This window comes from Cervus canadensis, chromosome 19 (genome assembly GCF_019320065.1).
Source record: "Cervus canadensis isolate Bull #8, Minnesota chromosome 19, ASM1932006v1, whole genome shotgun sequence".
In the NCBI taxonomy this organism is placed as follows: domain Eukaryota; kingdom Metazoa; phylum Chordata; class Mammalia; order Artiodactyla; family Cervidae; genus Cervus; species Cervus canadensis.
The window spans coordinates 3,203,913-3,231,807 of record NC_057404.1 but is presented as its reverse complement, the minus strand read 5'-3'; the positions used below and the strand labels follow the sequence as shown (position 1 = coordinate 3,231,807).

Below are 27,895 nucleotides of genomic sequence, written 5' to 3'. Positions count from 1 at the left end.
TACAACAACTATATATCCTTTTATTTTAAAGTATTTTAAATTGTTTTAATGCACCAACCAAAAAGCAGATCATCATTCAAACCAAGCAGCCTATTAGAGTCCCATCCTTAAGTGCTATTTTGTCTCTCTGCTTATTATTCTCTTAACAGCGATAAAAACAGAAATCATATGACCAAATGTGAATGCTAAACCATTTCCAAGATAACCTGAACAGCAAACAAATAGAATCCCGTAATGCCATCTTGAACACGCTTCAGAAAACTGTTAAGAGGGCAAAGAGTCCATAAAGTAAGGCGCAAGGATAGGCAATGAGAAGCTGCTGTCCTTCCATGGCCAAAGCTGACATGAAGATTTTGGAGGCTGAGAGGCTACACCAGCCAGTGATGACCAGGGCCGACACAGTTCCGAAGGTGCCCCTGCAGCAGAGACCAAAGAGGTGGTTATCTACACCAGGAGAGAAAGGGGCTGTGGAATCACAGCTGCCTCTAAAATGTCCTTGGTATATGTCCTCCATTCGTGAAATGAGGGTGAAGGGTCATAGGAACTAAAGGCCTCAGCCAGTGAGAATTTTGAGTCAAGCTCACCACTAGAAGCTAAATATTTCATAGGTAGGTAAAAACTCAGATGACTGGAAAGAGGATTGACCTGCAGTCACTTTCATAAGTCAAATTGCAATTACTAAAATTCTTTTATATGAACTATATTTAGAGACTTCTGTTATAACTACAAATTTTTTTTTATATAACTACAAATTTCTGTTCCCTGCTTTCTTCCTACATGTACCCACTGTGTGAGCAGAAAAATGACTGACTTGAATTCCAGTGGGGTTCCCACCCCCCAGTGATCCAGGGCCATGTCCTGGGTTGTTGTCCGAGACGGCAAAGCCAGACACAGCTCAGGGAGGGGACAGGTGGAGCAGGAAGGCACAGATGTGTGTGGCCTCCCACCTCATTGCTGAAGATCCCTTTGGGTGGTGTAGGTGTAGACTTTTATAATATTGAAATGGATTTGTTCAAATTGGTATCTTCAGAAAGTAACTGTGGAGGCAATTGGTTCTTTAGGAAGAAATGAGAATGAAGTGACTTGACAAAAACTGCAAGTAAGATGGGCATTAAGTCAAGAGCTGCTAACTCCCAGCATATTGTTCTGTTTGCCATCCAACTATACTGCCTCACTTGATCTGGTTGAATTTGAAATTGAGAATTGTGCTTATTATTTGTGAGGATGACAGAAATACCTACTCTTAATAGTTGAACCAAAGCAAGACAAGTGAAAAGGTACACTGTGTAGCTGGCAATGGCTTAGATTATAAATAAACCAAACATATTTTAAAGCACTATAATAAATATTATGTCTATTGGTTTAATTAATACCTATTAGAAATAAAATTTAGAGGATTCACTTTACCAGTTTTTGCGAACAAAAATGTGAGATTATATATGATTCATTTGAATGTTATAGTGATATGCCCAAAAAGGTACTTTCAGTTTCATAGCCTTTAGGGATCAGTTAGTTGTTCCTTATTAATATAACTTAATGGATTCTTAAATCATCCTTTACATTTCAGAATGAAAATCTAATGAAAAATATCAGACTTTTGATGATTCTCAAAATTCGAGTTGTAGTTTTTATTTTGTTCTTCTAATAATCCAGAGTGATTTAAGATGCCCCAAAGCTCAACTCTGCTAGAAATAATGCCTAAAACATAAAAATGTTTAAATGGCAGATCATTATAGTATTCTTTGGCAAAAGCATCTGACAAAATAGAAATTGTAAAACTGAACTCTGTAGTAACATGTCAAACATCCATATTAAACAACATAGTAAAACACAAGAGCTAGTTAAAGAACATGATATACAAAAGCCAGGGACAAGATTCAGTAAATATACACCTAACTCACACTGTGGGCTTCGCTGGTGGCTCAGATGGTGAAGAATCTGCCTGCAATGCGGGAGACCTGGGTTCTATCCCTGGGTTGGGATGATCCCCTGGAGAAGGGAATGGTTAACCATTCCAGTATTCTGGTCTGGAGGATTCTCCATGGACAGAGGAGCCCGGCAGACTACAGTCCATGGGATCACAAAGAGCTGGACACGACTGAGTGACATTCATTCACTTTTCACATTGTATTTACACATTCAAGGTTTCCATTTGCCATTGTATTCCTCTTTTTTAAGGGTTTGAGTACTCACTGGTAACGTAAGGGTTTGCTCTATGTTATTCTGAAGACCGTTACTTACAACAAACTTAGAGTTACCGGGGGGTGAAGAGTGGGCGGGATAAACTGGAAGATTGTGAATGACATATACGCTCTACTACATATGGAGTAGGTAACTAATAAGGACCTCCTGGACCACGCAGCGAACTCTGCTCTGAAGAGGGAAAGCTCGCCCCCTTCCCTGGGAAGGGAAGCCCACAACGTGAGCCAGAGGTGCATTTACTGAGATATATTTAATACCCTGTACAAGCCCATATGGGAAAAGAATGCAAAAAATAGTGGATATATGTACAACAGATTCACTTGGCTGCACAATTGAAACTAACATAGTATTCTAAGTCAGCTGCACTACAATAATTTTTTTTAAAGAAAGACTTATTTTCAAAATGAAACCATATTAAAACAAAAAAACACTTCCACCTATTCAATTCTCGATAATGTTACGAAGAAAGTGTCTGAGATAATATCTAAACAAAAATATTAGTCTTTCTAAAATGTTTATCTGGCATTGACAAAGTCTTTATATAATGACCTATCCAATACGGTGTTAATAACCTAAAACTTGGATCATCCAAGAAAAAAATGTGAATTGTGTCTATATGGAAAAATGAGCACTGATGGCAAATGTTTATTTCTAATTGGGTTTTTGGAGCATGGAGGTGTCAGAGGACTATGGAATTACTTGCTCTCCCCAACCCAAAGCAAGTGCTCTGTATATGCCCTAGGAAAGTGCCCAACCGAAGTGTATTCGCTGAATCCTTATACATATTCTTTGAATTACAAATACTAACTGCCCAGGAAGTAAAAAAGAAAAAAAAATATTGGCTGAGTGTATATGCCATGAAGTTCTCTAGCATCAGTATCCTCACCAGGGTTCCTGGGAATTCTGCAATACAAGGAGCCCAGCTGAGAAAGAACAGTTGCTTCCCTCCTAGAAGACAGAGTGCCTGGGAGCTGAGGCAACTTGTCAGGGTTCACCAGGCACTTACTCTTCCTAATTCAAACAAGTGAATTTTCTGTAGTTGGTTATATTACCCATGGCAATAGTTCATATTGAAGAATGTGACTACGAATGAAATGCCAATTTTAAAGATAACTTGGTTTAATTTATTTTTTAAATCATTGAAATAGGAACAGCACCTGAGCCAAAACCTACCTACTTTCCTGAAACTGTGTGTAGCTTTTAATAGCCAGTTTCCCCAATCTTCCTACTAAAATGATCAGAAGGAGGTTAACTGTTGCACTGAGGCGGCAAGCTTTGGCGATGTTTGTGCATGCGGGGTCGATCAGGGACACAGACACTTACTGCAGCGAGAAGAAGACGGCGCAGCCGGAGAGGATGACCATGGGGAGCAGGCAGTAACCCAGCACGCTGGCCACGCAGCCGCGGGACACTCCCGCCGAGCTCATCAGGTTCAGCAAGGCGTGGATGCCTAGGCAGCCAACAGCGCTCACGCCATACACGTAACCAAACTGGACTTTTCCTGCCTGAAACAACGGGAAGAAAACAGCCTGGATACACAGTGAACATCAAGAAGAAATCCGATTGTCAACAAAGCAGAGAATACTTTTGAATCAGTCAGCTCAATGTTGTTCATGTCTTTGGAGTATAAGCATCAGGAGATGGGGAGCTCTAAAGAAAACATTGATTGTAATATGGATTCAGGTCATGAAAACAATCCCCTCCTCTATACACGGGATGGCACAAGCATGCTTATACTCCCAGACTGATATTTTTGTTATAGATTGCCTGCTGGGGTACTAGGCGTAGGTGTGGATATATTTTCTTCCCATATTTGTTGAACAATTAAATGAATGAAAAAATTCCGATTTAGTCTTGGAGATTTATAAGACATAATAGTAATATTAGCAAACATCTGTTGCATTTACTATCTTAGGTCCTATTCTAGAGATTTCACGTAAATTAATTTATTTAATCCACACAATATAATGAGTAGGTATCATTGTTGTACCCATTATACACAGGAAGAAACTGCAGAGAGATTATGGGACTTGCCTACAGTGAAACAATGCTAAGCAGTGACGCTTGGCTTGAACCCAGGCGGCCTGGCGCTACAAGTTAGGCCCTTAATTCCTGCAGAAGCTCTAACAAGTGACAAAAGAAGGGGACCCAGGTGGCACAGTAGCAAAGAAAGTGAAAGTGAAAGTGGCTCAGTCGTGTCTGACTCTTTGTGACCCCATGGACATACAGTCCATGGAATTCTCCAGGCCAGAATACTGGAGTGGGTAGCCATTCCCTTCTCCAGGGGACCTTCTCAACCCAGGAATAGATCCCAGGCCTCCTGCATTGTAGGCAAATTCTTTAACAGCTGAGCCACAAATCCATCTTCCAACGCAGGAGATGTAGGATCCGTGAGTTCGATCTCTGGGTCAGAGAGATTCCCTGAAGGAGGAGATGGCAACCCACTCCAGTATTCTTGCCGGGAAAATCCCATGGACAGAGGAGCCTGGCTGGCTACAGTCCGTGGCGTCCCAAAGAGGTGGACACAACTGAGAATGCACACACATGCAAGCTAGCATATCCCAAACTTATGTGACAGAGAATCCTATGTTTTCATAATGCCTATTACCAGCTTAGCTAAACAGGCTTGATGAAAAACTGATTTACATAAAGCAAGCAATAGTGAACCATAAAGGTATTGCTAAAGGAAGTCAGACTGAAGTATTCAGGAGAGACCATTGATCTGAGCATTCATCAGATAGCCATCACCCACACAGTACTGGAGGCTTGTTGCTCAAGCAGCTCCATTAAATTCATCCAGGGAAAGTCACAAACTATTGTTCATTCAACAGAAGATGTTTTAATGTTTGCTATCTGAGGAGGCCAAATCTCCAGTAAAAAATGCATGTCATTTTTATATATACATTAAGCTGGTTAGAAATTCTAGATAAAGATTGAAGAGGCTGACTCTGATTTTCATGGAAATTATACAAAACTAACAAAATTGATTCACAGAGAGAGAGCTTTTTAGCTGTCATTTTTTTCTTTTCCATAGCTGTTATTCATGAAGTCCTTATGTCTTACAGAATAAAGAGATATTTATTTATGGAGAATATCATGACCATTTTATTGTTCAAAACTGTCAAGCTATTTTGAATTTTTCTTCCTCTGCAGTTAGGGAAGTTGATCACTACTAAGTTCTTTCACAAAATGTCCCTGGGCTATGCTGCAGAATTCTCCCCTGCATTAGCCATAATAAGTCCTTCTGGCTATTTTGTGAAGTAATGCTGATAATGCTAATGGGTATGCTAAAAGAAACACATCAGTTATGTACTGCACTATTGGGTGAGCTTGTTCCACTTGGAAAATAGTGACAATTTCAAATAACTTTCATGATTAGAGAAACATTTTACTTGACATTTAATTGGATGGGATAATTCAGAGGTACAAATAGTTGTAACGGTAATACACAACTTCCCTACATTCGAAGGACACACAGCTGGCCTGTGACCCTAACCAGTTTTGTGAATAGGGTAAACAGAGGCTGGATTAAATTAATTTGGTAGTAAAATTATCCTTTTTCATATCAGTTACTGACTTCTCTCTTTATCTCTTTCTCTTGTTAGATTATCCAGTTTGAGGCTTAATTACATTTGGCAGGGGCCATTCTTATATTTTGATTTGTTTCAAATTCTAATAAGGATTTGTAATTGAAGTGGAAAATAAATGTTCAATTTCTTTTTACATTTCAAATTTTTGAGATCATCCTTGTACCATAACTGCATCTTTATCTGAAATACTTCTTATTCTTGATTATGCTTTTATATTGGCCGTGCATGTCCCTTCTCCAGATCACACTTTTAGCTCTACTAGAAAAATTAAATGGAGCCATAGTTTTAAAACACTTGTGTTTATGGTTTGGGGGTTGAAAATAATTTTAAGAGGAAGAATAAGTAAACTGAAATCTGTGTTGAGTGTTTGAAAGAAGTTCTTTCTGGTTTGCTTCCTGCAACATGAAGAAAGTCCACTAAAAGATATTGTGCTTTATATCAACATAAATCATAAAAATGATGAGTATGTGACTATGAACATTACACCTCTGGAGATAATGAGCAGATTTGAATATTGTTTCTGGATTTAGTCTTGCTTTCTTTAGTATAGAGCACTACCAGCTCATAAAGTCATCTTTTACATTTTAATTTCAGATACCAGGACAGGGTTAACAGCCTCAAATGGACTCTGAGTTAAATTTAGCTTTATTAATATCCAGCTGAATTTTTCAGTCCTTATTGTTCTATATGTATCAGAATCAACTCTGGAGTAGCCGCATGTGATGGTAAAGTTGAAGTGAAAATAGCTGCCTAAAATCTTTGAGAAAATATGAATTTTTACACATTTCCCCAAATTTCAGAACTGAAATGAACCTTAAGAATCACTTGTATGAGCCTTTTTTTTTTTTTTTTGCCTTCAAAGTGAAAAAAATGAAGGCCTAGAAATAAGAAATAAAAGGTTCAGGATCTTATCTGGAGGCAAAGTTAGGGGCAGATCCGAATTTTTCACTCTCAGTTGAGTTCTTTGTTTGTATTGTTTTACACTTAAAATATTTAAATAATTCCAACTAACATTATATACCCAAAAAATATCTTAATGGGATTAATTTTTTCCTTTAGGAGATGGTAACAGTAATATTTTCTACAAAAAAACAAACAGCTGTTATAATACAAATTACCTGATAAAGAAACAAGAGTTAACATGTTAAATTAATTGTTTCTGACTATTTGATTAATTTGCATGGTCTTACTGGTGGCTCAGACGGTAAAGTGTCTGCCCACAATGCAGGAGACCCGGGTTCGATCCCTGGGTTGGGAAGATCCCCTGGAGAAGGAAATGGCAACCCACTCGGGTACTCTTGCCTGGAAAATCCCATGGACGGAGGAGACTGTAGGCTACAGTCCACGGGGTCGCAAAGAGTCGGACAGGACGGAGCAACTTCACTTCCACTTTCACTTCACTTGCAACTTAATCTAATATTAGCAAATTACTGTGGCAAAGACAGAAGGAACGTTCGAAACTAAATTAAAACTCTAGTTGATGTAGTGTTATACTTGCAGAGTATTTGCATTTGCTGTAGTTCAAAGGAAGAAATAAGATGCCATAACTAGGTACTGTTGTATTGGATAAACATGACGTACTTATTGACCAAGTTACAATGCAGAAACTAGATTTCTATCAGAATTTTGATTAGTATTATGTAGTTAGTAATGCAAAGGGAAAAGTAATTTAGTTGCAAATACATTTCATAGCTACTTTTGAGAAGTATAGCTACATTAGAGGAGTGGATAGCTGTAAGAAACGGAAGTGAACTGAATAATTAATTCAAGGACTTTTCCTAGCATCTTAAATTTTCTATATCATCTCTCTTGCCAAGTTTACCATTTTGTGCCTTAATGAAAAGTACTTGTCAGACTGGCTTAACCATCTCTTTCATCCTCTGCTTTTAATGTACTGTCATTACCGCCTTAATGTAAAATCATAGACCTTCCCTATTTCTTCTTTTTCTCTCCTTTTTTGAGGGGGAGAAAACATTTTTCTAAAGTATGAGCTAGAATGTCTTCTAAACTTTACTTAGGAGGAAAAATGTTCTTTTTTGGTGACTCCTGATGTCACTGCTCCCATATTTAAAGAATGAGACCCAAACACAAGACAAATGGTGAAGTCAGTGGGGGAAATGCCTTCATAAAAAACAGAAAACTAAAATGATGGGGGAAATATACAGGACGAAAAAACAAATCACTGCTTATCATTGCAAGCCTGTGTATTCATAGTAGCCTAACCAGGAACAAGGAGACTCATCTCAGACCTCACAGAATATCTGCAATAGTCTGGAGACACAACCCAGAAAAGCAAATAATGAGTAAATACGGGATATTTGTCTAGTGTTACGACAGAAATCACACAGAAAGCAAGAAATAAAATTTCGGCCCTATTATTTCCAAATTTCACATGTTCCTTCAATTTTTTCAGATTGATGTCTTTTCTAAACAACAGAAAAAGGCTTAACAATAATGAAATCATTTGTATGATTTCCTGCTTTGTTGAAAATCTGACTTGGTGATTTGATTTTCAAAATTCTGTTTAAATTTACTTTTTTAAATTTGTTGTAAGAAGTCATGGCAGTTTCCTTTCGCCGTTTACGGTTCAAGTGAGTGTGTCTCTCTCACCAAAAAAATGTCGTCACGAATTAAACAAACAGTTTCAGTTTATAAAGTGATATACTTCTTTCTGTATTTACAAAGACGACTTCAAAAAATGACATTTGGAAGGGCATCCATTAAAATCTGATACTTGGCTGTTGTGTATACAGAAGTAGAAATACGATATCGTAAACATGAAACCCAGATTATGTTGTAAACCAATGTTACCTCAATTAAAAAAGAAAAAATTCTAGTTCATTTCCGTTCATAATGAACAGAAAAATTTTTGTTCATTACCAGAAGTAGGGTGGCTCCTAGAGCCGCGCAGAACAGGACCGGCCCAGTGAGGTCTGTTTCATTCATAATGCTGCCATCTGCTGGCTTCATTGGGTTTAACACTGTCAAGGTTTTTTGCCATATGTGATCAAAATTAATTCCAAGTTCTGCAAAAAAAAAGAAAAAGAGATAACATAAATATAGAAAAATAATCATGAATAATATTCTTTAATTAAAGTTAAATCATTGATTTACACAGCAGTTTAATCTGATTGTTATACCATCATAGTCTAAAGTTCTATGTAATATGTATGATACATAGAAACGTTAAAACAAAAAAAAAGAATGTATATTCCCACACAATGTCCTAGAGGATATATTTTAGAGATATAGTCAAGGAAAAAAATTCCTGCCTTCTGCAGCAAATATATGGTTAAAATCTAGCCAAAAGTGAAGAAATGGACATTTTCAGTAAAGATATAAAATATAATGGTAGCTAACAAACCAAAAGTTCCATCTTATTGCACATTTAGATATTTCTTTTTCCTGTGTTTTCGGCTGCTAACACTTGAAAACTTGTTCTATGAAACATGCATCATTTTCAAATCAGTTCAGTTCAGTTGCTCAGTCATGTCCGACTATTTGCATCCCCAGGGACTACAGAATTCCAGGCTTCTCTGTCCATCACCAACTTGCGGAGCTTGCTCAAACTTGTGTTCACCAAATCGGTGATGCCATCCAACCATCTCATCTTCTGTCATCCCCTTCTCCTCCCACCTTCAAACATTCCCAGCATCAGGGACTTTTCAAATGAGTCAGTTCTTCGCATGAGGTGGCCAAAGTATTGGAGTTTCAGCTTCAGCATCAGTCTTTCCAATGAATATTCAGGACTGATTTCCTTTAAGATGGACTGATTGGATCTCCTTGCAGTCCAAAGGACTCTCAAGAGTCTTCAACACCACAGTTCAAAATGATCCACTCTTGGGTGCTCAGCCTTTTTTATAAAAACTCTCACATCCACATTCAACTCTCACAACCACACATGACCACTGGAAAAAGCATACTTTGACTAGACAGACCTTTGTTGGCAAAGTACTGTCTCTGCTTTTAAATATGTTTTTTATGTTGATCATAGCTTTTTTTCCAAGGAGTAAGCGTCTTTTAATTTCATGGCTGCAGTCACCATCTGCAGTGATTTTGGAGCCCCGAAAATAAAGTCTGTCAGTGTTTCCACTGTTTCCCCATCTATTTGCCATGAAGTGATGGGACTGGATGCCATTATCTTTGTTTATTGAATATTGAGTTTTAAGCTAGCTTTTTCACTCTCCTCCTTCACTTTCATCAAGAGGCTCTTTAGTTCCTCTTCACTTTCTGCCCTAAGGGTGGTGTCATCTGCATATCTGAGGTTGTCTTTTTTTCTCCTGGCAATCTTGATTCCAGCTTCACTCAGTCAAGCATTTAGCAAGATGTACTCTGCATATAAGTTAAATAAGCAGGGTGACAATATACAGCCTTGACGTACTCCTTTTCCAACTTGAAACCAGTCCATTTTTCCATGTCTGGTTCAAACTGTTGCTTCTTGACCTGCCTGCAGATTTCTCAAGAGGCAGGTCAGGTGGCCTGGTATTCCCATCTCTTTCAGAATTTTCCACAGTTTGTTGGGATTCCCACAGTCAAAGGCTTTAGCATAGTCAATAAAGCAAAAGTAGATATTTTTCTGAAATTCTCTTGCTTTTTCAATAATCCAGTGGATGTTGACAATTTGATTTCTGGGTCCTCTGCCTTTTCTAAATCCAGCTTGGAAATCTGGAAGTTCACGGTTCAGGTACTGTTGAAGCCTGGCTTGGAGAATTTTGAGCATTACTTCACTAGCGTGTGAGATGAGTGCACTTGTGCGGTAGTTTGAACATTCTTTGGCATTGCCTTTCATTGGATTGAAATGAAAACTGACCTTTTCCAGTCCTGTGGCCACTGCTGAGTTTTCCAAATTTGCTGGCATATTGAGTGCAGCACTTTCACAGCATCATCTTTCAGGATTTGAAACAGCTCACCTGGAATTCCATCAGCCCCACTAGCTTTGTTCGTGGTGATGCTTTCTAAGGCTCACTTGACTTCACATTCCAGGATGTCTGGCTCTAGGTGAGTGATCACACCATCATGGTTATCTGGGTCATGAAGATCTTTTTTGTACAGTTCTTCTGTGTATTCTTGCCACCTCTTCTTAATATCTTCTGCTTCTGTTAGGTCCCTACCATTTCAGTCCTTCATTGTGCCTACCTTTGCATGAAATATTCCCTTGGTATCTCTAATTTTCTTCAAGAGTCTCCAGTCTTTCCCATTGCATTTTCTTCCTCTATTTCTTCGCACTGATGACTGAGGAAGGCTTTCTTATCTCTCCTTGCTAGTCTTTGGAACTCTGCATTCATATGGATATATGTTCCTTTTCTCCTTTGCCTTTTGCTTCTCTTTTCTCAGCTAACTGTAAGGTCTCCTCAGACGACCATTTTACCTATTTGCAGTTTTCTTCTTAGGGATGGTTTTGGTTACCACCTTCTCCATCCATAGTTCTTCAGACGCTTTATCTATCAGCTTTAATCCCTTGAAAATATTTGTCACTTCCACTGTATGATCATAAGGGATTTGATTTAGGTCACCTGAATGGTCAAGTGGTTTTCCCTACTTTCTTCAATTTAGATCAGAAATTGGCAATTAGGAGTTCATGATCTGAGCCATAGTCAGCTCCTGGTCTTGTTTTTACTGACTGTATAGAGCTTCTCCATCTTTGGCTGCATAGTATATATTCAATCTGATCCCGGTATTGACCATCTGGTGATGTCCATGTGTAGAGTTGTCTCTGTTGTTGGAAGAAGGTATTTGCTATGATCAGTGTGTTCTCCTGGAAAACTCTGTCAGCCTTTGCCCTGCTTCATTCTGTACTCCAAGGCCAAACTTGACTGTTACTCCAGGTTATCTTGACTTCCTACTTTTGTCCCCTATGATGAAAAGGACATCTAATTTTCAACTGGCAGTGTTATTTAATCTGAAGACACTTAGCTTAGGTCTGGTATTTTACTTCCACTCTTCCAATGAGCTATGCTATGCTAACTATGTGAAACTCCACAGAAGAGAAAAGGTAATGGTTCTTTCAGCAAGTAACAGCAATCCTGCGTGCCCACGTATTTTAATCAGGCCAAAGCTCTGTGTTGTTGAGTCTGTGTATTCAGAGACTGAATTCTTGAGACAATTAACCTTTCTCTTTTTTGAGTAGTGATGGTAAAATAAAATAACCAAAATTACTGAAGCCCAGTGTTTGTGAGTCTAAACTCATTTAGCAGTTTCTAATTTTTTTCCAGTGCCTTATTTTCAAAGAATTCTGACTCCCACATTACATACCCCTCTGCTAGATTCTGTTCCTCTTATATATTTTTCATTAAAAAGAAAAGAAAAACACTCAGACATTTGACATACACTGAATATAGAAATAAATTCCAGCATTACATCAGTTACTTTTCTTACGACTCTGATAAACTTTAAGATGTAGAAAAAAAACATTTATAAGGAAGAGGAATGTAACTTCGCTACTTAAGAACCAGTAATTAAGCTGATTTCCCTCCTACTATCATTTTAAATTTGAGTAAGAGTGAGGTGGGGGTTAGGAAAAACTGAAGCTAAAGTACTATAAAGTACATACATTTCAGTTGAAAAGAGTGGAAATCTTTTAGCTGAATGTTTTTACTGAATTTTGCTGTAAGCCCTGAAAGATTTACATGTGTTGGTCTTTCTGACACACACTGAGGCAAGTACTGTTAGTTTATTTCTACTTTGTGCATTAGATGGTTGGAGTTTGGGGAGATGAAGTACGTTTTCCAAGTCACAAAGCCAGTAATAGAAAGTTCAGGTTCCAGCACTGGAGAATCTGACACAAGAACTCATGCTTTTCAAATAAATAAATAGATAACAGTCCAATTAAAAGGGTAGAGGAATTGAATAGACATTTTCCCAAAGAAGACATCCACGTGGCCAACAGGTACACGAAAACGTGCTCAGCACCATTAATCATCAAGAAAATGCAAATCAAAATCGCAATATCACCTCACGCCTGTTAGAGTGGCTAATGTGGAAAAGAAGTCAGTGTGGGTGAGGATATGGAGAAAAGGCAACCCTTCCATATTGTTGGCGGGGCTGTTAATCGGTATAGCCGCTATGGAAAGCACTGTGGGGGTTCCTCAAATATGAAAAAACAGAACCACCATATGACCCAGCTATGCCGCTGCTGGGAGTATATATGAGGGACACAGAAACATGATATCAGAGCGATACCTGCAGCCCCAGTTTGGGAGCAGCAGTGTGTGAGCGCTGCTAAGTCACTCCACTGGTATCCGACTCTGAGACCCTGTACCACGGCCGCCGGGCTCCTCTGTCCATGGGATTCTCCAGACGAGGGCGGGTTACTTACGATGAGTGCCGCCTGGGAAGATAGCAGCGTTGGGTACAGCAGTCAAAACCACCTACGTGTCCCTTGATGGGTGAATAGAGTTAAAAGCTATGGTGTATATATATATATACACACACTGTGGAGGGCTTCCCTGGTAGCTCAGCTGGTAAAGAATCCGCCTGCAATGCAGGAGACCCCAGTTCAGTTCCTGGATTGGGAAGATCCCCTGGAGAAGGGATAGGCTACCCACTCCAGTATTCATGGGCTTCTCTGGTGGCTCAGAGGATAATCTACCTGCAATGTGTGAGACCTGGGTTCGATCCCTGGGTTGGGAAGATCCCCAGGAGGAGGTCATGGCAACCCTCTCTAGTATTCCTGCCTGGAGAAGCTGCCTGGTGGGCTACAGTCCATGGGGTCACAAAGGGCTGGACACAACTGAGCAATTAAGTGCATGCACGCACACGCACACACACACACACATACACACAAAGGAATACTATTTAGTCATAAAAAATGAGGAAATTCTACCATTTGTGACAACATGAATGGACGTTGAGGGCGTTTTTCTAAGTGAAATAAACCAGAAATAAAAAGCCAAATACTGCACGGTATCACTTGTATGTGGAGTCTAAGAAACTTTAAGTCACACAGAGTCAGAGTAGAAAAGTGGTTGCCATGGGGTAGGGGAAGTAGGAAGAGATTGGTAAAAGGTCAGAAAAGCAGAAAAAGAACCCGCCCTTTTAACCATAGCTTTGGTTGAGTCAATGTGCATCTAATCTCATAATGTTTGTATTTTTTAAAGTGTGCTCAGCTCTCCCATTTGAAGGATTGTATTCCCAAATCATTGGTACCTGGCATTCATCTTCCCTGCACAGGATTTAGTAACCCTCTTTGGTCAAAGACAGGGTATCGTTCAATTCCTTCCACAGTGGCGTGTACCACCTAAACACCCTGCAGAGTTAGCATTCTACACGGAGGGTGTCAGATGAAACTTCAGTGACTGCCATGACACAGAGGGGTCTTGCTCCAACAGGGACCTGGGCATTTTCAGAATATCAGCCAGACGTGGCCTGAATTAGGATAGAAGGTGTATCTTTCACTCTTTCCACATCCAGGTTGACAACTGCTAGCCACCCAAACTTGAAAAGAAATATGAATTTAATTTGAATTAAATTAAAAGTGAGCAAATAATTTTACATTTCAACCTCCCTTTTTACTTTTACAGTGCATTTATATATTTCTTAGTGAACATATACTTTGGAAAATATGAGCAGTTCATCAATTTAAAATAGGTTAGGCTGTCTAATGTGATATTTAAAGTAGCAGAAGATTTTAAAAACAGACTAATGCTTAAGTTGAAGTTGATGTCACCTGAGACTTACTTTGTTTTCAAATTTTATTTTCAATTTAGACATTGACATTAACAATATGCTTTCAGTTCTTACTACAATAAAGTGACTTCTAATTCAAAATAACTTTTTCCTCAAAAAGTGTAATTATTATGCTTGAAGAAACCCAGATGAAAATTTTTTACAAGACCTTGTTACTGATTTCAGGCACTTATTTAATGGCATAATTAACTTTTGCACGTTTCAACACTGAGTCATGAAACAGTAAATGAACATAAGATCTAATAAATTTTTCCATAAGCAAAAACATCTTATGTGTTTTTTACCAAAATATATTTCCATAATATTTTGTTTTAAAATTTATTACATGGTATGCAAATGAAACTATATGTATTTATCAACTGTAGTACTCTAATATAACACCTTATTTTACAAGATAAAAAAGATGAAACTACTATGAAACTTGATGCAAAATTTATTGTTTTGCTGTCATCTAGTGGTAGTAAAGTGTACAATATATATGCTATAAAAATGAATTAATAGCTTTGTTTTCTATGCAAATTGTGGCACTGGCCTTTCAAATATGAACATCAGGCTATGCTGCAAATATAAATACCAAATGTCACAGTAATTTTTCTAGTCTGACAGATTTGAATTGACTATTATTTATCAAGATGCATTTGTTAACACATTGATTGCACATTATCACATAGCAAAAGTTATCATTCTTACAGAAAACCAAGCAAAAGCAAGCTTTTTAGACAGCAAACTGAGGAATAAACAAACACATTTTCAAACAGCATGTTTTTGTGCAAGGGGTAATTATTACAGCTTCATAATTTTATAGGTTGTTTTGGTGTATGCTCAATAAAAACTAGCAAATGTCATTTATCATCTTACCCTAGAAATCCTGCATATGGTCTTTTTATACCTTTTCGACAGATAATGCTTGAAGCTTCACAAAGTCATCCTGGCTGAAAGAGCATTATTGGATCAGAGTCCAGAAATTCCATAGACTCAAAATACGAAATTATATTAGCTACTGTCATTTCTAATATATATTTGGTGAATATAATCACAAAGAGAAAAAAAATTCTAGGAATTTCTCTAAGCTGTAAAATGGAGGAGGGGAAATTTAATATATTTCCTATTTGAAATTTGAGAAGACATCACAGGAGAATGTATTAGAGTTTAGAATATCAGAATGGAGGTATTTGAGACAAGTAGAAAAGATTGTATTCAGTAAATATTATAGGAAAAATTGATTAATCATAAAAAAGTTAAATTCTGCTTCACATACTAACCTAAAACAATTTTCAATGAATTAAAAATTTAAGTCCAGAACAAAAAGATAATTAAAAAATTTAAGAATCTATAAGAGGATATATCTTTCTGGCTTTAGAGCTGGAGAAATATAGTCTAAACAAAGAACAACTGGAAAAAAAATTACCCAGAAAAATGTTTTGGGGGTTGTAAACATAAATATTAAAATGTCTATATGCTCTAATATCCCATAAATAAATTAGGTGGCAAACACAATCTATGAAAAAAGCATGAAGTACATATTCCAGACAATAATAAATATCTTTACCATATAAATATCTCTATAAATAAAAAAAGAAAGGAAAAGCCTTAAGATTCCAATAGGAAATCTGGCAAAGAAAGAACTTTAAAAACAGAAAGAAGTAAAAACAGTCAATGGTCATGAAAAGAAAGTCTAACTTCTCTAGTAACCAAGAAATAAGAAGTATTATTTTTTTGCCTTTTTTGCCTATCAAATTAACAAAGACATTTACTATTATACTGTGTAGGTGTATTGGCTCATCATTTTTCCAGATGAGTCTGACAGGGTAAATGCCTTTGACCCAGCAATCCCAATGTTATAGATCGATCCTGAGGACAGATTTTGTACAGGTCAAAGTTATCTAATGTGATGTTCACCAAAGCATTATCTATTATAAAGGAACAATATTTAAGATTTAAATTATGGTGGTGATTTCGTCACTAAGTCATGTACGACTCTTGTGACCCCACAGACTAGTCTCCTCTGTCCATGGGATCTTCCAGGCAAGAAAACGAGCAGGCTATCATTTCCTTCTCCAGGGGATCTTCCGGACTCAGGGATCAATCGAGCCTGTGTCTCCTGCATTGCAGATGGATTTTTAACTGCTAAGCCAGATGTAAATGATGATATTTGTATATAATGGGCCCCTCAGGTGGCTCGGTGGTAAGGAATCTGCCTACCAGTGCAGGAGACATGGGTTTGATCCCTCGTCAGGAGGCTCCCCTGGGGAAGGAAATGACAACCCATTCTACTATTCTTGCCTGGACAATCCCATGGACGTAGGAGTGTGGCAGGCTGTAGTCTATGCGGTCACAGTGAGTTGGACATGACTTAGTGACTGACTGTGCATGCACTTGTATACAGTAGATCACGTTTCCAAATAATATTTAATGACTTTAAAGAATGCAAAGATAAAAATGCTTATGATATAAGGTGACTTTAAACAATGCAAAACTTCACATCCATAGTATGATCTAATTTTTAAGTATTTACAAATATATATATTCAAAGACAGGTAGTATTTCATTTTTAAGTGTGTATATATATATATTCATAGAAAATAGAATAAAGGCTGGAATAAATATTATCAAATCATTAATGATAGTCATGTCTCAGAAACAAAATTTTCAGTGACTTTTATATTTTTATTCATATGTTTCTATATTTTCCAAATTTCTATTTTTGAATATAGCCAATGATAAGTTTTTTATTTTTATTTTTTTAAGTAGAGATGTTGGGAGGGTCATGGCAAACACCTAATGAAAATAGCTTATAACTTTCAGGTGTTAGGTACCAGATATAGAGGTAACTTAGAATGCATGGTTAAGCATAAAAGATGCAAAAATTTAACTGGCCTCGAAAGTTCCAACAAATTGATTATATAACTCTCTGTACTTTTCTGAATGGTTTAAATCTTTACCCTCTTCTTAATTTTGAAGGCGAAGAGAGAAGAATGTTTTAATATCAGGTGGCTGGCTGTGTCCAAACAATGATCTTTTGGTGTAAAATAGTGGGAATGTTAACCTATCTGTTTTCATTGGACTACATAGAAAAGAGAGCAGTTATCCTGTGAATATTTCTCCTTGGCTCCCAAATTTAAATCTCCTTGAATTTTAGTTTTCTAGCATCATGCTGACATGCCATAGGAACAAAAGTAGCAGACATAAATTGGCTGAATCTTAAAAATTTTTTAAATAGAAAAAAATCAATGGATGGGAGATCCCTGAAATCTCTGGAGGAAACGTTCATCTGTAAGGGTCCCCAGGTTTCCCTGCCACCAGCAGTGCTACTTACTGGAGTCATATTCCTCCTCACTTAGTCATACCTAGATGAGATGAGGGGGCTCACATGAGCCAGGAAGGATTAAAAAAAAAAAAAAAAAAACTCGCTTCTCCATGATAACAAAAATAGAATATTGAGAAACTACCCCTGTTGCCCCCTGGCAAGCATAGCAGAAAATAGTAAAGCATGCTGCTATAAAGTAGCTACATTAGCTGGGTGGGAAGAGTGGTTACTTTGATATAATTACTTTGCCCAAAGATGTTCACTGTTGTCTAGAGATGGCCAGGGAGTCCACATGCAAGAAACAGTGACGAAACATTTAAAAACTGCAAGATCGACATAGCATTAGCACGTATCTACTTCAGATTTTCCCCACACAAACAGGAGACAAACGCCCATTGGTTTAATGTGTCTGTCCGGCAGACTCTCGTTTATATGTGGAACAGTCACATAAACACTACATGCAGCATGCTGATGGGGTGTGTTAAGAGCTGATTATTGCTATTATTCTGCAAGCTGTGCACACATTAATAGCACTTCTTTAACTTATCTTCTAGTAAAGGAGGCTCTTCATCAAAGCTGTCAATGTAAGAAGACGGTGAATAATAATCCTGGTTGGATGCTGGCTGAAAAAACTGTCCAGAGTAGCCTGATGACATGAGCATCTCTGCTGGGACAAAGGCAGGCTGAGGCTGATCACTGGCTTGCTGTCTAGAAAAAGGAAAATATTGATACTGATACATCTAAGAAAGCGATATCATGATAAAGCAAGGAAGGAAACTGCAATTTTCCTTTTATAATTTCTCCTGGTTTTTATGACTATTCATCCAAGAAAAAATTAACTTGCTTGATGTTTAACCTAAACAAAAGAAAAATGAAAAGTAGTTGTGAGAAAACTCTCTAGAAGAATGATCCATACTGACTGACATGCACTGATTATTTGCAACGTGTTGGAGACTTCACTTTTTTTTCACATAATTAATAGTCTGCAAAGTAAAAACTGTAGTTTTAATCTCATCTTACAGAAAAAGAAATACAGATTCATGGAGACTGAATGACTTGTCTGGCAACACACAGTAACATTCAAGCGTTGGACAGTGAGCTGAAGCTGTCTGTCTGAGCAATGCCCTTCTCCCTACATGATGCTGCTTTTCCACTGATTTTTCAGGGATTATCACCATATAGGACATTCCCTATAAGTCTGGGCAAATAGCAATTAAAAAATCACAGTCATACTAAGTGAAGCAAACCAAAGGCAAATATCACATAATATTGCTTATATGTGGAATCTAACAAATGAACTTATTTACAAAACAGAAATAGACCCCCAGACACAGAAGAGCTCTGGCCCTTCCCAGATAGTTATTTCCAATCAAATTATCTTTGAGTCCCTGATTAAAAGTCTTTCATACCTGGCTTCACTGTTCCTCTATTGAAATACACAATTTAGTTTTGTCAAAACATAATGTTTCAATATTTCCTTGATTGTGCTTTTATTTGTTCTTTATTTTACCATTTATGTGAGAAAAACAATCTTAGTAAATAACTTCTTAAAGCTAGAGAATTGAAGGAAGAAATGGGGGCTAGTCTACAACGTTATGTGGTCATTTCAAATTGTTTTCAACTAAAGGAAAGGAAAGAAACATAAAGAATGGTTCCTGATTACAGAGCAGCTTAGTTAGCCCGTTGGGAAGGTAAATACTATAATTTTAATGATTTAAAACCCAACACATTATTCCAAATTACTGAATTAGACCAAAACAAACACTGGACTCTGGCAGGTGGGATTTAAACATTAGCTTTGTTAGCAGGCATCTCTTCTAAAAATCATTTCAAACAACAGTGAAATGACTGCAAAAAGTTCCTTTAGAACAACTGGCAACCTTTCTGGTCACATTTCCCCTCTTTTATTTTCTGACTCTACGTATTATATTTCTGCCTGTAATGATAGTTGCATGGTGGGATGTATTCTGAACCAAGTAGAGTGGTTGGCAAACAGGACTTCTGGAGTCCAAATGCCTGCATTCAAATCCCAATTTTATACTCTTAGGCAAACTGTTTCACCTCCTATGCCTCTGTTTCTTCATCTGTAAAAGGAGGACAATGATAGAACTAATAAAGTTATTATGGATTAAATTATCTGAAATAAATAAAGCACTTAGATTAGCGCTGGGCATATAAGAAGCAATCAATGACCATTAGCTAAGTGTGCGCATGTTCTCTTCCTGAGACTGACTCTGAAGCACTCTAGACAGCTCCCTCCCTCCCTGGAACAGCATCTCCTGTATTTGTAGGTAGTTGATTTCCAGCCCGCCACTTCCTCATAGAGAACAACATTAATCAGAGTCCACGAGTTTGTATTCCTTCTGTGGTGGTCATCTCCAGCTTTTCCCCACTTCGGTTCCCCTGGAACACCCACACTGACCTTCACAACATACCACCCAACCTGTGTTTTCCTACCGGGAGAATCTCCACTATAGGCGTGCCAGGATGTCTATCCACAACCCATGAAGCAATGGGCACCCCTGGTCCGTATACAAACCCTCCGAGTGCTCACTAATTCTTCAGCATGCCCCTTTTCACCACCTATAGCTGGGGTTGTACAATTCCAACCAGCCTGAAGAGGCGTGTCTTTACTCAGATGATATTGTGTTGAGATAGGGCATGGCCTCCATGGGGAAAATGTTTCTACCTGTTTCTGTAGCAATAGAACTTAACATTCACCTTCCCATGTAAACATGGAAGATAGAAGATCACTGTTAGGTGACTCAATTATAATTGTTGTGGTTGCAGAATTGTTTCTTGTAGTCAGTTTTCTGTGTCCCATCAGATGATCACTAGCTACATATTTTATGAAGTCCATATAGTTCTGGACTTCTATCATGATGGTCGACTGATGCTACTTTCCTTTGTCAGCCTGATCCCAGGGGAATGGGGGTGGTGCGCGGACTCCCAGCGTCCTATGGCAAGCTGAAGTGTAAATCGGGGGCAAGGAGTATGCCACCAAATAAGCATAGCTCATTGTAAGTCCGTCTCCACATTTGGACTAACATTCAAATATGTGTGATTTTCACACAGTTGGGTGACATTATACTTCTTCAGGAACCTGAGACTATGAAAGTTTTCAGAATTTGCAACAGATCATTTGAAATAGCATTGTTGTTTAGTCACTAATTGGTGTCCACCTCTTTGCGACCCAATGGACTGCCAGTCTCCTCTGCCCATCGGATTTCCCAAGCAAGAATACTGAAGTGGGTTGCCATTTCCTTCTCCAGGAATCAAACTCACGTCTCCTGCATGGACAGGCAGATTCTTTACTACTGAGCCACCAGCTAAACCCTTGAAATAGCATGACAACAAAAATATCCATTGGCTAAAAAACTTTAGTCTGAACTCCCAGAAACACTTTATCTATATAAGTCTCCAGTTAAGCCAGTAAACAGACATTCTAAGTACCTCGATTGTACAGGGTGAGTTTGACGGCTGTGTGTTTTAGGATATGGTGGCCAGGGGGTTGGGCTTGTTTAGCATGCCCGGATGCTGGCTCAGTCAGCAGGCACACAGAGGTATGTGGCATTGACAGAGCCATTTAAGACATTAGAGGAAGATCTCTAGGGATTCAGAAAAGCTGATTCAGTATGTACTTGCTGAAGGCCTCCTGAAACTTTTAAAGGGAATTTTCCAGTTGTTGTCACCTTTCTGCAGAAACCACACTTTATTACTCTAAATTATTGGAAGAGATTGCTCATTTCAAAAACTGGAAAACTACAGTGAGAAAATTCAGCCTAGATAATTGGCTGCAAGCATTGGAAATATCGCCTATCTGAATGAATGGATAGTTAAGCTTTTTAATGAGAAAAGTCCACATTAAACTAAGAAAACTTTATACAAATTTATTTATTCATAATAAACACATTCAACCAGCTTCAGATCACAATGCCATTCACTGAGCAGAATAAATTTTTTTTGGATGTGATTTCATATTGGGGAGGAGAGGATGGTGCACGGGGAACAAAGAGAAAAATAGACATATTGATTATAACCTACTACTGAATTCCTATATCTTTTGCCAGTATGGTCAGCATCTTGTTCTGATTTGGGATATATTTTAGTTGAACTATTCACTGTATGAATAAAAGATCAAATATCAAGTCATTTGATGCAAACCAGTAAATCACTGACCTGACTCCATGTTTTATGTACCTCATAAAAGTACCACAGTTAATATACCCTTTTCTAATTCCTGGACGTGAAGCATGGGTTAGAATTTAGAGGTTACCACATTCAAATCAGGACTTGGATTTAAATGCTAAGCATCTGAAGTAGGCTAAGCCACCAACTTGATAATGTAATCATAACTTGTCCTCACTTGGTTATATTAATTTTTATCTTCTCGTCACCTCAAATTCTGTTGATACGGGCAGTCAAATGGAAAAAGGAAACAGGGTGGGCTAGGGTAGAAGAGAAGTCTCTAGTCTGAGTCCCTGATTAAGGAGAGAGCTTTGTCTCTATTTTATCAGACATTTTAGCTTTGTTTAGCATGAAAAGGTAGATTGCAGACCCTACCCAGGTGCTATTCCATCTGGAGAAGAGAGAAAAGAAATAGCAGGTGACTGGATTCTTTCAGTAAAACGGACACAGAGCTGAAAAACCCTGTTAGATAGCTCTCACGTGGATTATATATTTTGAGTTACCCTCTTGCAAAACCTTCATGCTCACACTACTTCCCGTGCCATCAGACACTTTTGTGTTTTTTCCTGACTGCAAATTGTAAGTCATAAATGAAATAAAGTTCTTTTTCCACTGTTGAATTCTGCAATGAGCCTATTCTAGACAGCCTATTCCTTCTCCCTTATTTTTCTTATAAATATTTTAAATATATTTAATTTGCCTGGTAATATTTAGGTATGATGGCTCAGACAGTAAAGGATCTGCCTGCAATGCAGGAGACCTGGGTTTGATCCCTAGGTCAGGAAGATCCCCTGGAGGAGGGCGTGGCAACCCACTCCAGTGTTCTTGCCTGGAGAATTCCAGGGACAGAGGAGCCTGGCGGGCTACAGTCCACGGGGTCGCAAAGAGTGGGACACGACTGAGCGACTAACACTTTCACTCTCCTGGACAGATGAATGGATTTTTTTCATTCTAAGAAATTCTTACGGCAACTTGACAAACGCTAGACAACACAGACTAGGGGCATAAATGAGATAAAATTCCAAATATTTAACTTTAACCATTTTAAGAAAACCTTATGGACCAATGGCTTTCCCTATCGCTTTCAGCAGCCGTTCAGCAGCATCCCTTCGGACACAGCTTGGAAGACAGCACGGATCTGCCCGTGTCTGCGGGAGTCGTCAGCCCATGAAAACAATGTCAGGATTGTCCTGGGCGTAGCTGGAACAGAAGAGTCACCACTGCCAGCTGTATTTATTCTGTTTTCTTTTTTCTCTTAATTCTGAAGTTTTCAAGGTACTTATCTGTGTGTGAAAAATAAACTTCAAGAATTAATACATTTGAAATGTTTGCTATGAAGTTTTTCACCCTAAACTTGTTGGAATGGCATAAGAAACAAACATCCCAGTTTTCCTAAGATGATCCAGTTTATTTGTATTGTATCAACATTGTTACCAATAACACACATTTTACTCTCCAAATGTCATGATTTTACAAAAAATTATATGACCACCTTAGTTCTGGGTCTAATCCAACACCCTAGGGCTAGTAGGCTAACCTCATTTTTTTACTAGCTATGTGACCTTGGAAAAGTTCTTTAATTTCTCTGTATTCCTTCTTACCTTTCACTAATCTAGACCCACAGAAGAACATTTAAAGAAGCAACTGTATAACCAAATACAATGTTTAAGTGACTTGGCAACAAAGTGTTCATTGCCTCTACAAACTATAGTTATATGAAAAAATAACATTTCTATAATGGTTTTACCTTCACACACACTTCCCTACATATTAACACAATTGCTTTTCAGATCATTCTCATGAGGTAGAGAATTAACTTATTATTAACTTATTATTAATATCCTTATTTCTCAGTTGAAGACAGTCAGGGGAGTTGCCTTTCTTAATGCAACAAACAATGAATGCTAAAATTGGAACTTAAACCAAATTCTTCGAATCCTACCTGCCCTATTTGGGGCATTAGTAAAGGATAAACACTAAATTCTTAATCATCTTTAAATTTATTTTCAACTCACATTGAACTATCAACTTAAATAGCTAACACATTCTGAATTATGTATATCTAGATTTCATTTAGGAATTGCCACATTGCATTATAATAGCATATTTAGTTGTCCCCTTCAACATAAATTTTTAAATATTGTGAGGGAAAAGATTATGGATTTTTTCTGTATCTTTGGGTTTGTAGCACCTTCCTTAATTCCTGATACACAAGCAGGCACTAAATAAACATTTATTAAATTGAATAAAAGCTGTTTCTTGAGGAGTGTCCTGGAAAATATCAGGTAAAAAGAAAATATTTTGTTTGCCCAGGGCCTGCATTCACACTCCCTGCTAAGTGATATTTTGAAAAGAGGAGGCAAGCCCTTCACCTATAAACGGCCCTGCAGCAATCAAAGGCATTCATGGAGAACTGAATTCATTTCCCTGCTCTTTCCTGACATTTCTTCTTGGACATTTTACTGAGAAATAATGGGGAGAGGTTTGTCTTCCCCCAAGGAAACCACCCTACCTGAAACTCCATGCCAAAATATTATGACTTTTTAAAATGAGAACATATTTCTCCATGTCAAGTACTTACTTTCCAGATCCATAAAGATTTCCACAGGGGTTAAAATCATTACAAGTATGCTCCTGATTATCAATGGTGTAATTAGATGGGTAAAAGTCAGAGTCAAATTGTCCCAAGTTTGACATCCTGAAAAATATGAGTGAGAAATGGAAAAGGTTAGGAATCAATAAAATTTCTTTTGAGGTATTTATAGGATCAATAGACAATATGATTATGGCTGGATTCCTATTAGAGAACAAGGTATTCTCTGAATGGGGGAAGGGTATGGAAATGTATGCTAGAAAGCCATTTACAAAACCTATATACCTCCAATTAACTTTTCGGAGGTTTTCACTAGGCAGGACTGTGATTACACTGACTTTGCCTGTGTGTGTGCAAAGTCACTTCAGTCGTGCTTGACTCCTTGTGACTCTGTGGACCACAGCCCATCAGTCATCTCTGTCCATGGGATGCTGCAGGCGAGAATGCTGGAGAGGGTTGCCATTTCCTTCTCCAAAATTGGTTTTAATTATCTGGAAAAAAAAAATTCTTCACCTAATACCTTGTTCTCAGCAGTTTAAGAGAAAAAGTTTAAAAGTTGGTATACATCTTGAAGATTTTCCCTTAAATAATGTTATTTCCTCACTTTAAAAACACATATATAGATAAATATACACATACATATCCATATATATATATACATTTTCTGTTGTTCAGTCCCTCAGCTATGTCCGACTCTGTGACCCCATGGACTGCAGCGCTCCAGGTTTCCCTGACCTTCACCATCTCCCAGAGCTGGCTCAAACCCATGTCCACTGAGTCAGTGATGCCATCCAGCTATACTGTCCTCTGTCGTCCCTTTCTCCTGCCTTCAGTATTTCCCAGCATTAGGGTCTTTCCTAATGAATAGACTCTTCACATCAGGTGGCCAAAATATTGGAGCTTCAGCATCAGCTCTTCCAATGAATATCCAGCATTGATTTACTTTAGGATTGACTGGTTTGATTCTCTTGTAGTCCAAGGGACTCTCAAAAGTCTCCTCCAACAAGCATCAGTTCTTTGGCGCTCAGCCTTCTTTATGGTCCAACTCTCACATCCATACATGACTATGGGAAAAGCCATAGCTTTGACTATACGGACCTTTATCGGCAAAGTAATGTCTCTGCTTTTTCATACGCTGTCTAGGCTTGTCACAACTTTTTTTCCAAGTAGCCAAGAACCTTTTAATTTCACGGCAGCAGCCACCATCTGCAGTGATTTTTGAGCACAAGAAAATATATATCACATATATATATACATGCATGTGTGTATACACACACACACACACACATACATACACACACACATACATATTTAGGTTGGGGCAAGGGCTTCCCTGTTGGCTCAGCTGGTAAAGAATCTGCCTGCAATGTGGGAGACCTCGGTTCAGTCCCTGGGTTGGGAAGATCCCCTGGAGAAGGGAATGGCTATCCACTCCAGTATTCTGCCTAGAGAATTCCATGGACTATCCACGGGGTAGCAGAGTGGGACACAACTGAGCTACTTTCACTTCACTTCTCTTCAGGTTGGGAGAAATGTAATTGCAGTTTCAGACTTTAAATTTCAAATCACTATAACTAGGCTCAAACACATCTTTATTCATTGAAATAGGAACCATTATAATCAACACATTTTTGCCAACAAGAAATAAGTTGGTTTATTCTTGTAGCATAGAAATCTGTGCTTCTGGATCAGTGAACTCTTGGAAAGAATTTCTGCCCCTTGCTGGTTGTGGAAGTGTTTTCCATGCTGCTGCTGCGAAGTCGCGTCAGCCGTGTCCGACTCTGTGCGACCCCACAGACGGCAGCTCACCAGGCTCCCCTGTCCCTGGGATTCTCCAGGCAAGAGCACTGGGGTGGGCTGCCATTTCCTTCTCCAGCTTTCCACACAAAGTTGCTGAAATACTTGAAGAAGTGGTAGTCGGTTGGCAAGAGGACAGGTGAATATAGCGGATGAGGCAGAACTTGGTAGCCCAATTTGTATATATGTAAAATATACAGAAAGCAATGTCGTTAGCAAAAAAGCAGAAAGCAATAAATGCACATTAAAATAATGCATAACATAATCACATTTAAGAATGTATTCCAATATCAAACAGCAAAGTTCAACAATGCAAAACTGCAATCAATTTTGCACTGACCTGATAGCGTGTGTGTGTGTGTGTGTATGTGTACGTGTGTCATCTATCTGTACTCTTTGCAAAGCCAGGAAATAAATGGCTGATAACAATATTGAAGTTTGATTTATTCACAGAGATTTACAGGGTGCTCACAGCCTCGCTCCCCAAAGCAAGGTAAAACCCTCAGAACTCATCTCTCACTTCTGCTCGCTACTTCTTGAGTGGCGTTTGGAACATTTTCCTTTTCGCTTGCCCCGTCTGCTGCCCCAGGGCTTCTGCTGAGTCAGAGGAAGCAAGGCTTGATTTGGCTACAGGAAAAGAGCTTGTCTCTCCACACCCTCTCCACATAGTTTCTCCTCACTACTGGGAGTGAAGAGCAGGGCGCATAGTCTTGATTGAGACCTAAGCAAGGGCTAGAACACAAGAGGGAAAGGAGGACTGGACAGGAGAAAAAGGTGGGGAGGAAAGCAACAGCAAAGTGGGTCATAGCGTCTCTTTGGTTGAAAATTAGAGAAATGGAATAAAAAAATCTTTTCAACTCAACCTGTTAACCTTTATTTCCCCTTGAAAAGCTTTCTATTTCAAAAGAAGAATTTGAAAATCACTAGGAGTAGTTCATATAATAATCTATGGTACACTACTTATAATACATTTCAAATGAAATTGCATAAACAGCTTGAGCTCTAAGGGCCTCATTAATCAGAATTATTCAAGTAACAATTGTCAAATATATCAATCTTCAGCTCAGTAAAAAGGCAAAAATCTACTCTAAAATTAGACTCATACATTTGATATAATAAATCAAGATTTTTTCATTAGTAATATGTATAAAAGTAGCTATAAATTATGTAAACCAAAATCAGGACTAGGAGAGTGTAAAATCTTTTAATAACTTGTAATTTAAAAAATTTAGAATTTAAGACCATAACGTTTTCAATGAAAATATGTTATTACAAAGCATAGGCAATAATTTAACTGAAAATACACTTAAGTTTTCAGAACATGCAAAGCTTTATGTTAATATGATTATTGGTTTTGCAGTCTTCATAGAACCTAGATTTGTACTTTGTTTAAACGCCAAATTCTTTAGAAGGATCAGACACATACCTTTATATTATTTTATGTTGAAAGATCCTCCAACAAATGTGGCTTTACTTGAGAAATTTTTAACAAATCAGCTCATGAAAAGATGACCTGCTGAGTCTATATATAAG

At 38.1% G+C, this 27,895-nt stretch overlaps 1 protein-coding gene across 4 annotated transcripts; it reads right to left on the bottom strand.

Annotated features, from left to right (window-relative positions):
- Window positions 1–27,895, bottom strand: YIPF7 (Yip1 domain family member 7). Of its 4 annotated transcripts, none has more exons than XM_043438742.1 (6): window positions 27,789–27,895; window positions 24,554–24,670; window positions 18,332–18,492; window positions 8,673–8,818; window positions 3,526–3,731; window positions 1–416 (listed from the first exon to the last, which is right to left on the bottom strand). In XM_043438742.1, exons 2-6 carry the CDS (start codon window positions 24,667–24,669, stop codon window positions 254–256), a joined length of 792 nt encoding a protein of 263 aa, XP_043294677.1. In that variant the 5' UTR covers window position 24,670; window positions 27,789–27,895; the 3' UTR covers window positions 1–253. The 4 variants fall into 4 exon arrangements, with proteins under 4 accessions (XP_043294677.1, XP_043294678.1, XP_043294676.1 ...); XM_043438743.1 differs by lacking the exon at window positions 27,789–27,895 and adding an exon at window positions 25,664–25,682; XM_043438741.1 differs by lacking the exon at window positions 27,789–27,895 and adding an exon at window positions 24,851–25,013.

Bases quoted from the DNA above. Each gene is read 5' to 3' on its own strand.
- YIPF7 (XM_043438742.1), bottom strand. From the start codon at position 24,669: ATGTCAAACTTGGGACAATTTGACTCTGACTTTTACCCATCTAATTAC. The intron at 18,493-24,553 runs GTAAGTACTTGA...TCCTTTTTCTAG, and splicing joins AATCTTTATGGATCTGGAAA to ACAGCAAGCCAGTGATCAGC. The intron at 3,732-8,672 runs GTAATGAACAAA...CTGTGTATCCAG, and splicing joins TAGGAGCCACCCTACTTCTG to GCTGTTTTCTTCCCGTTGTT.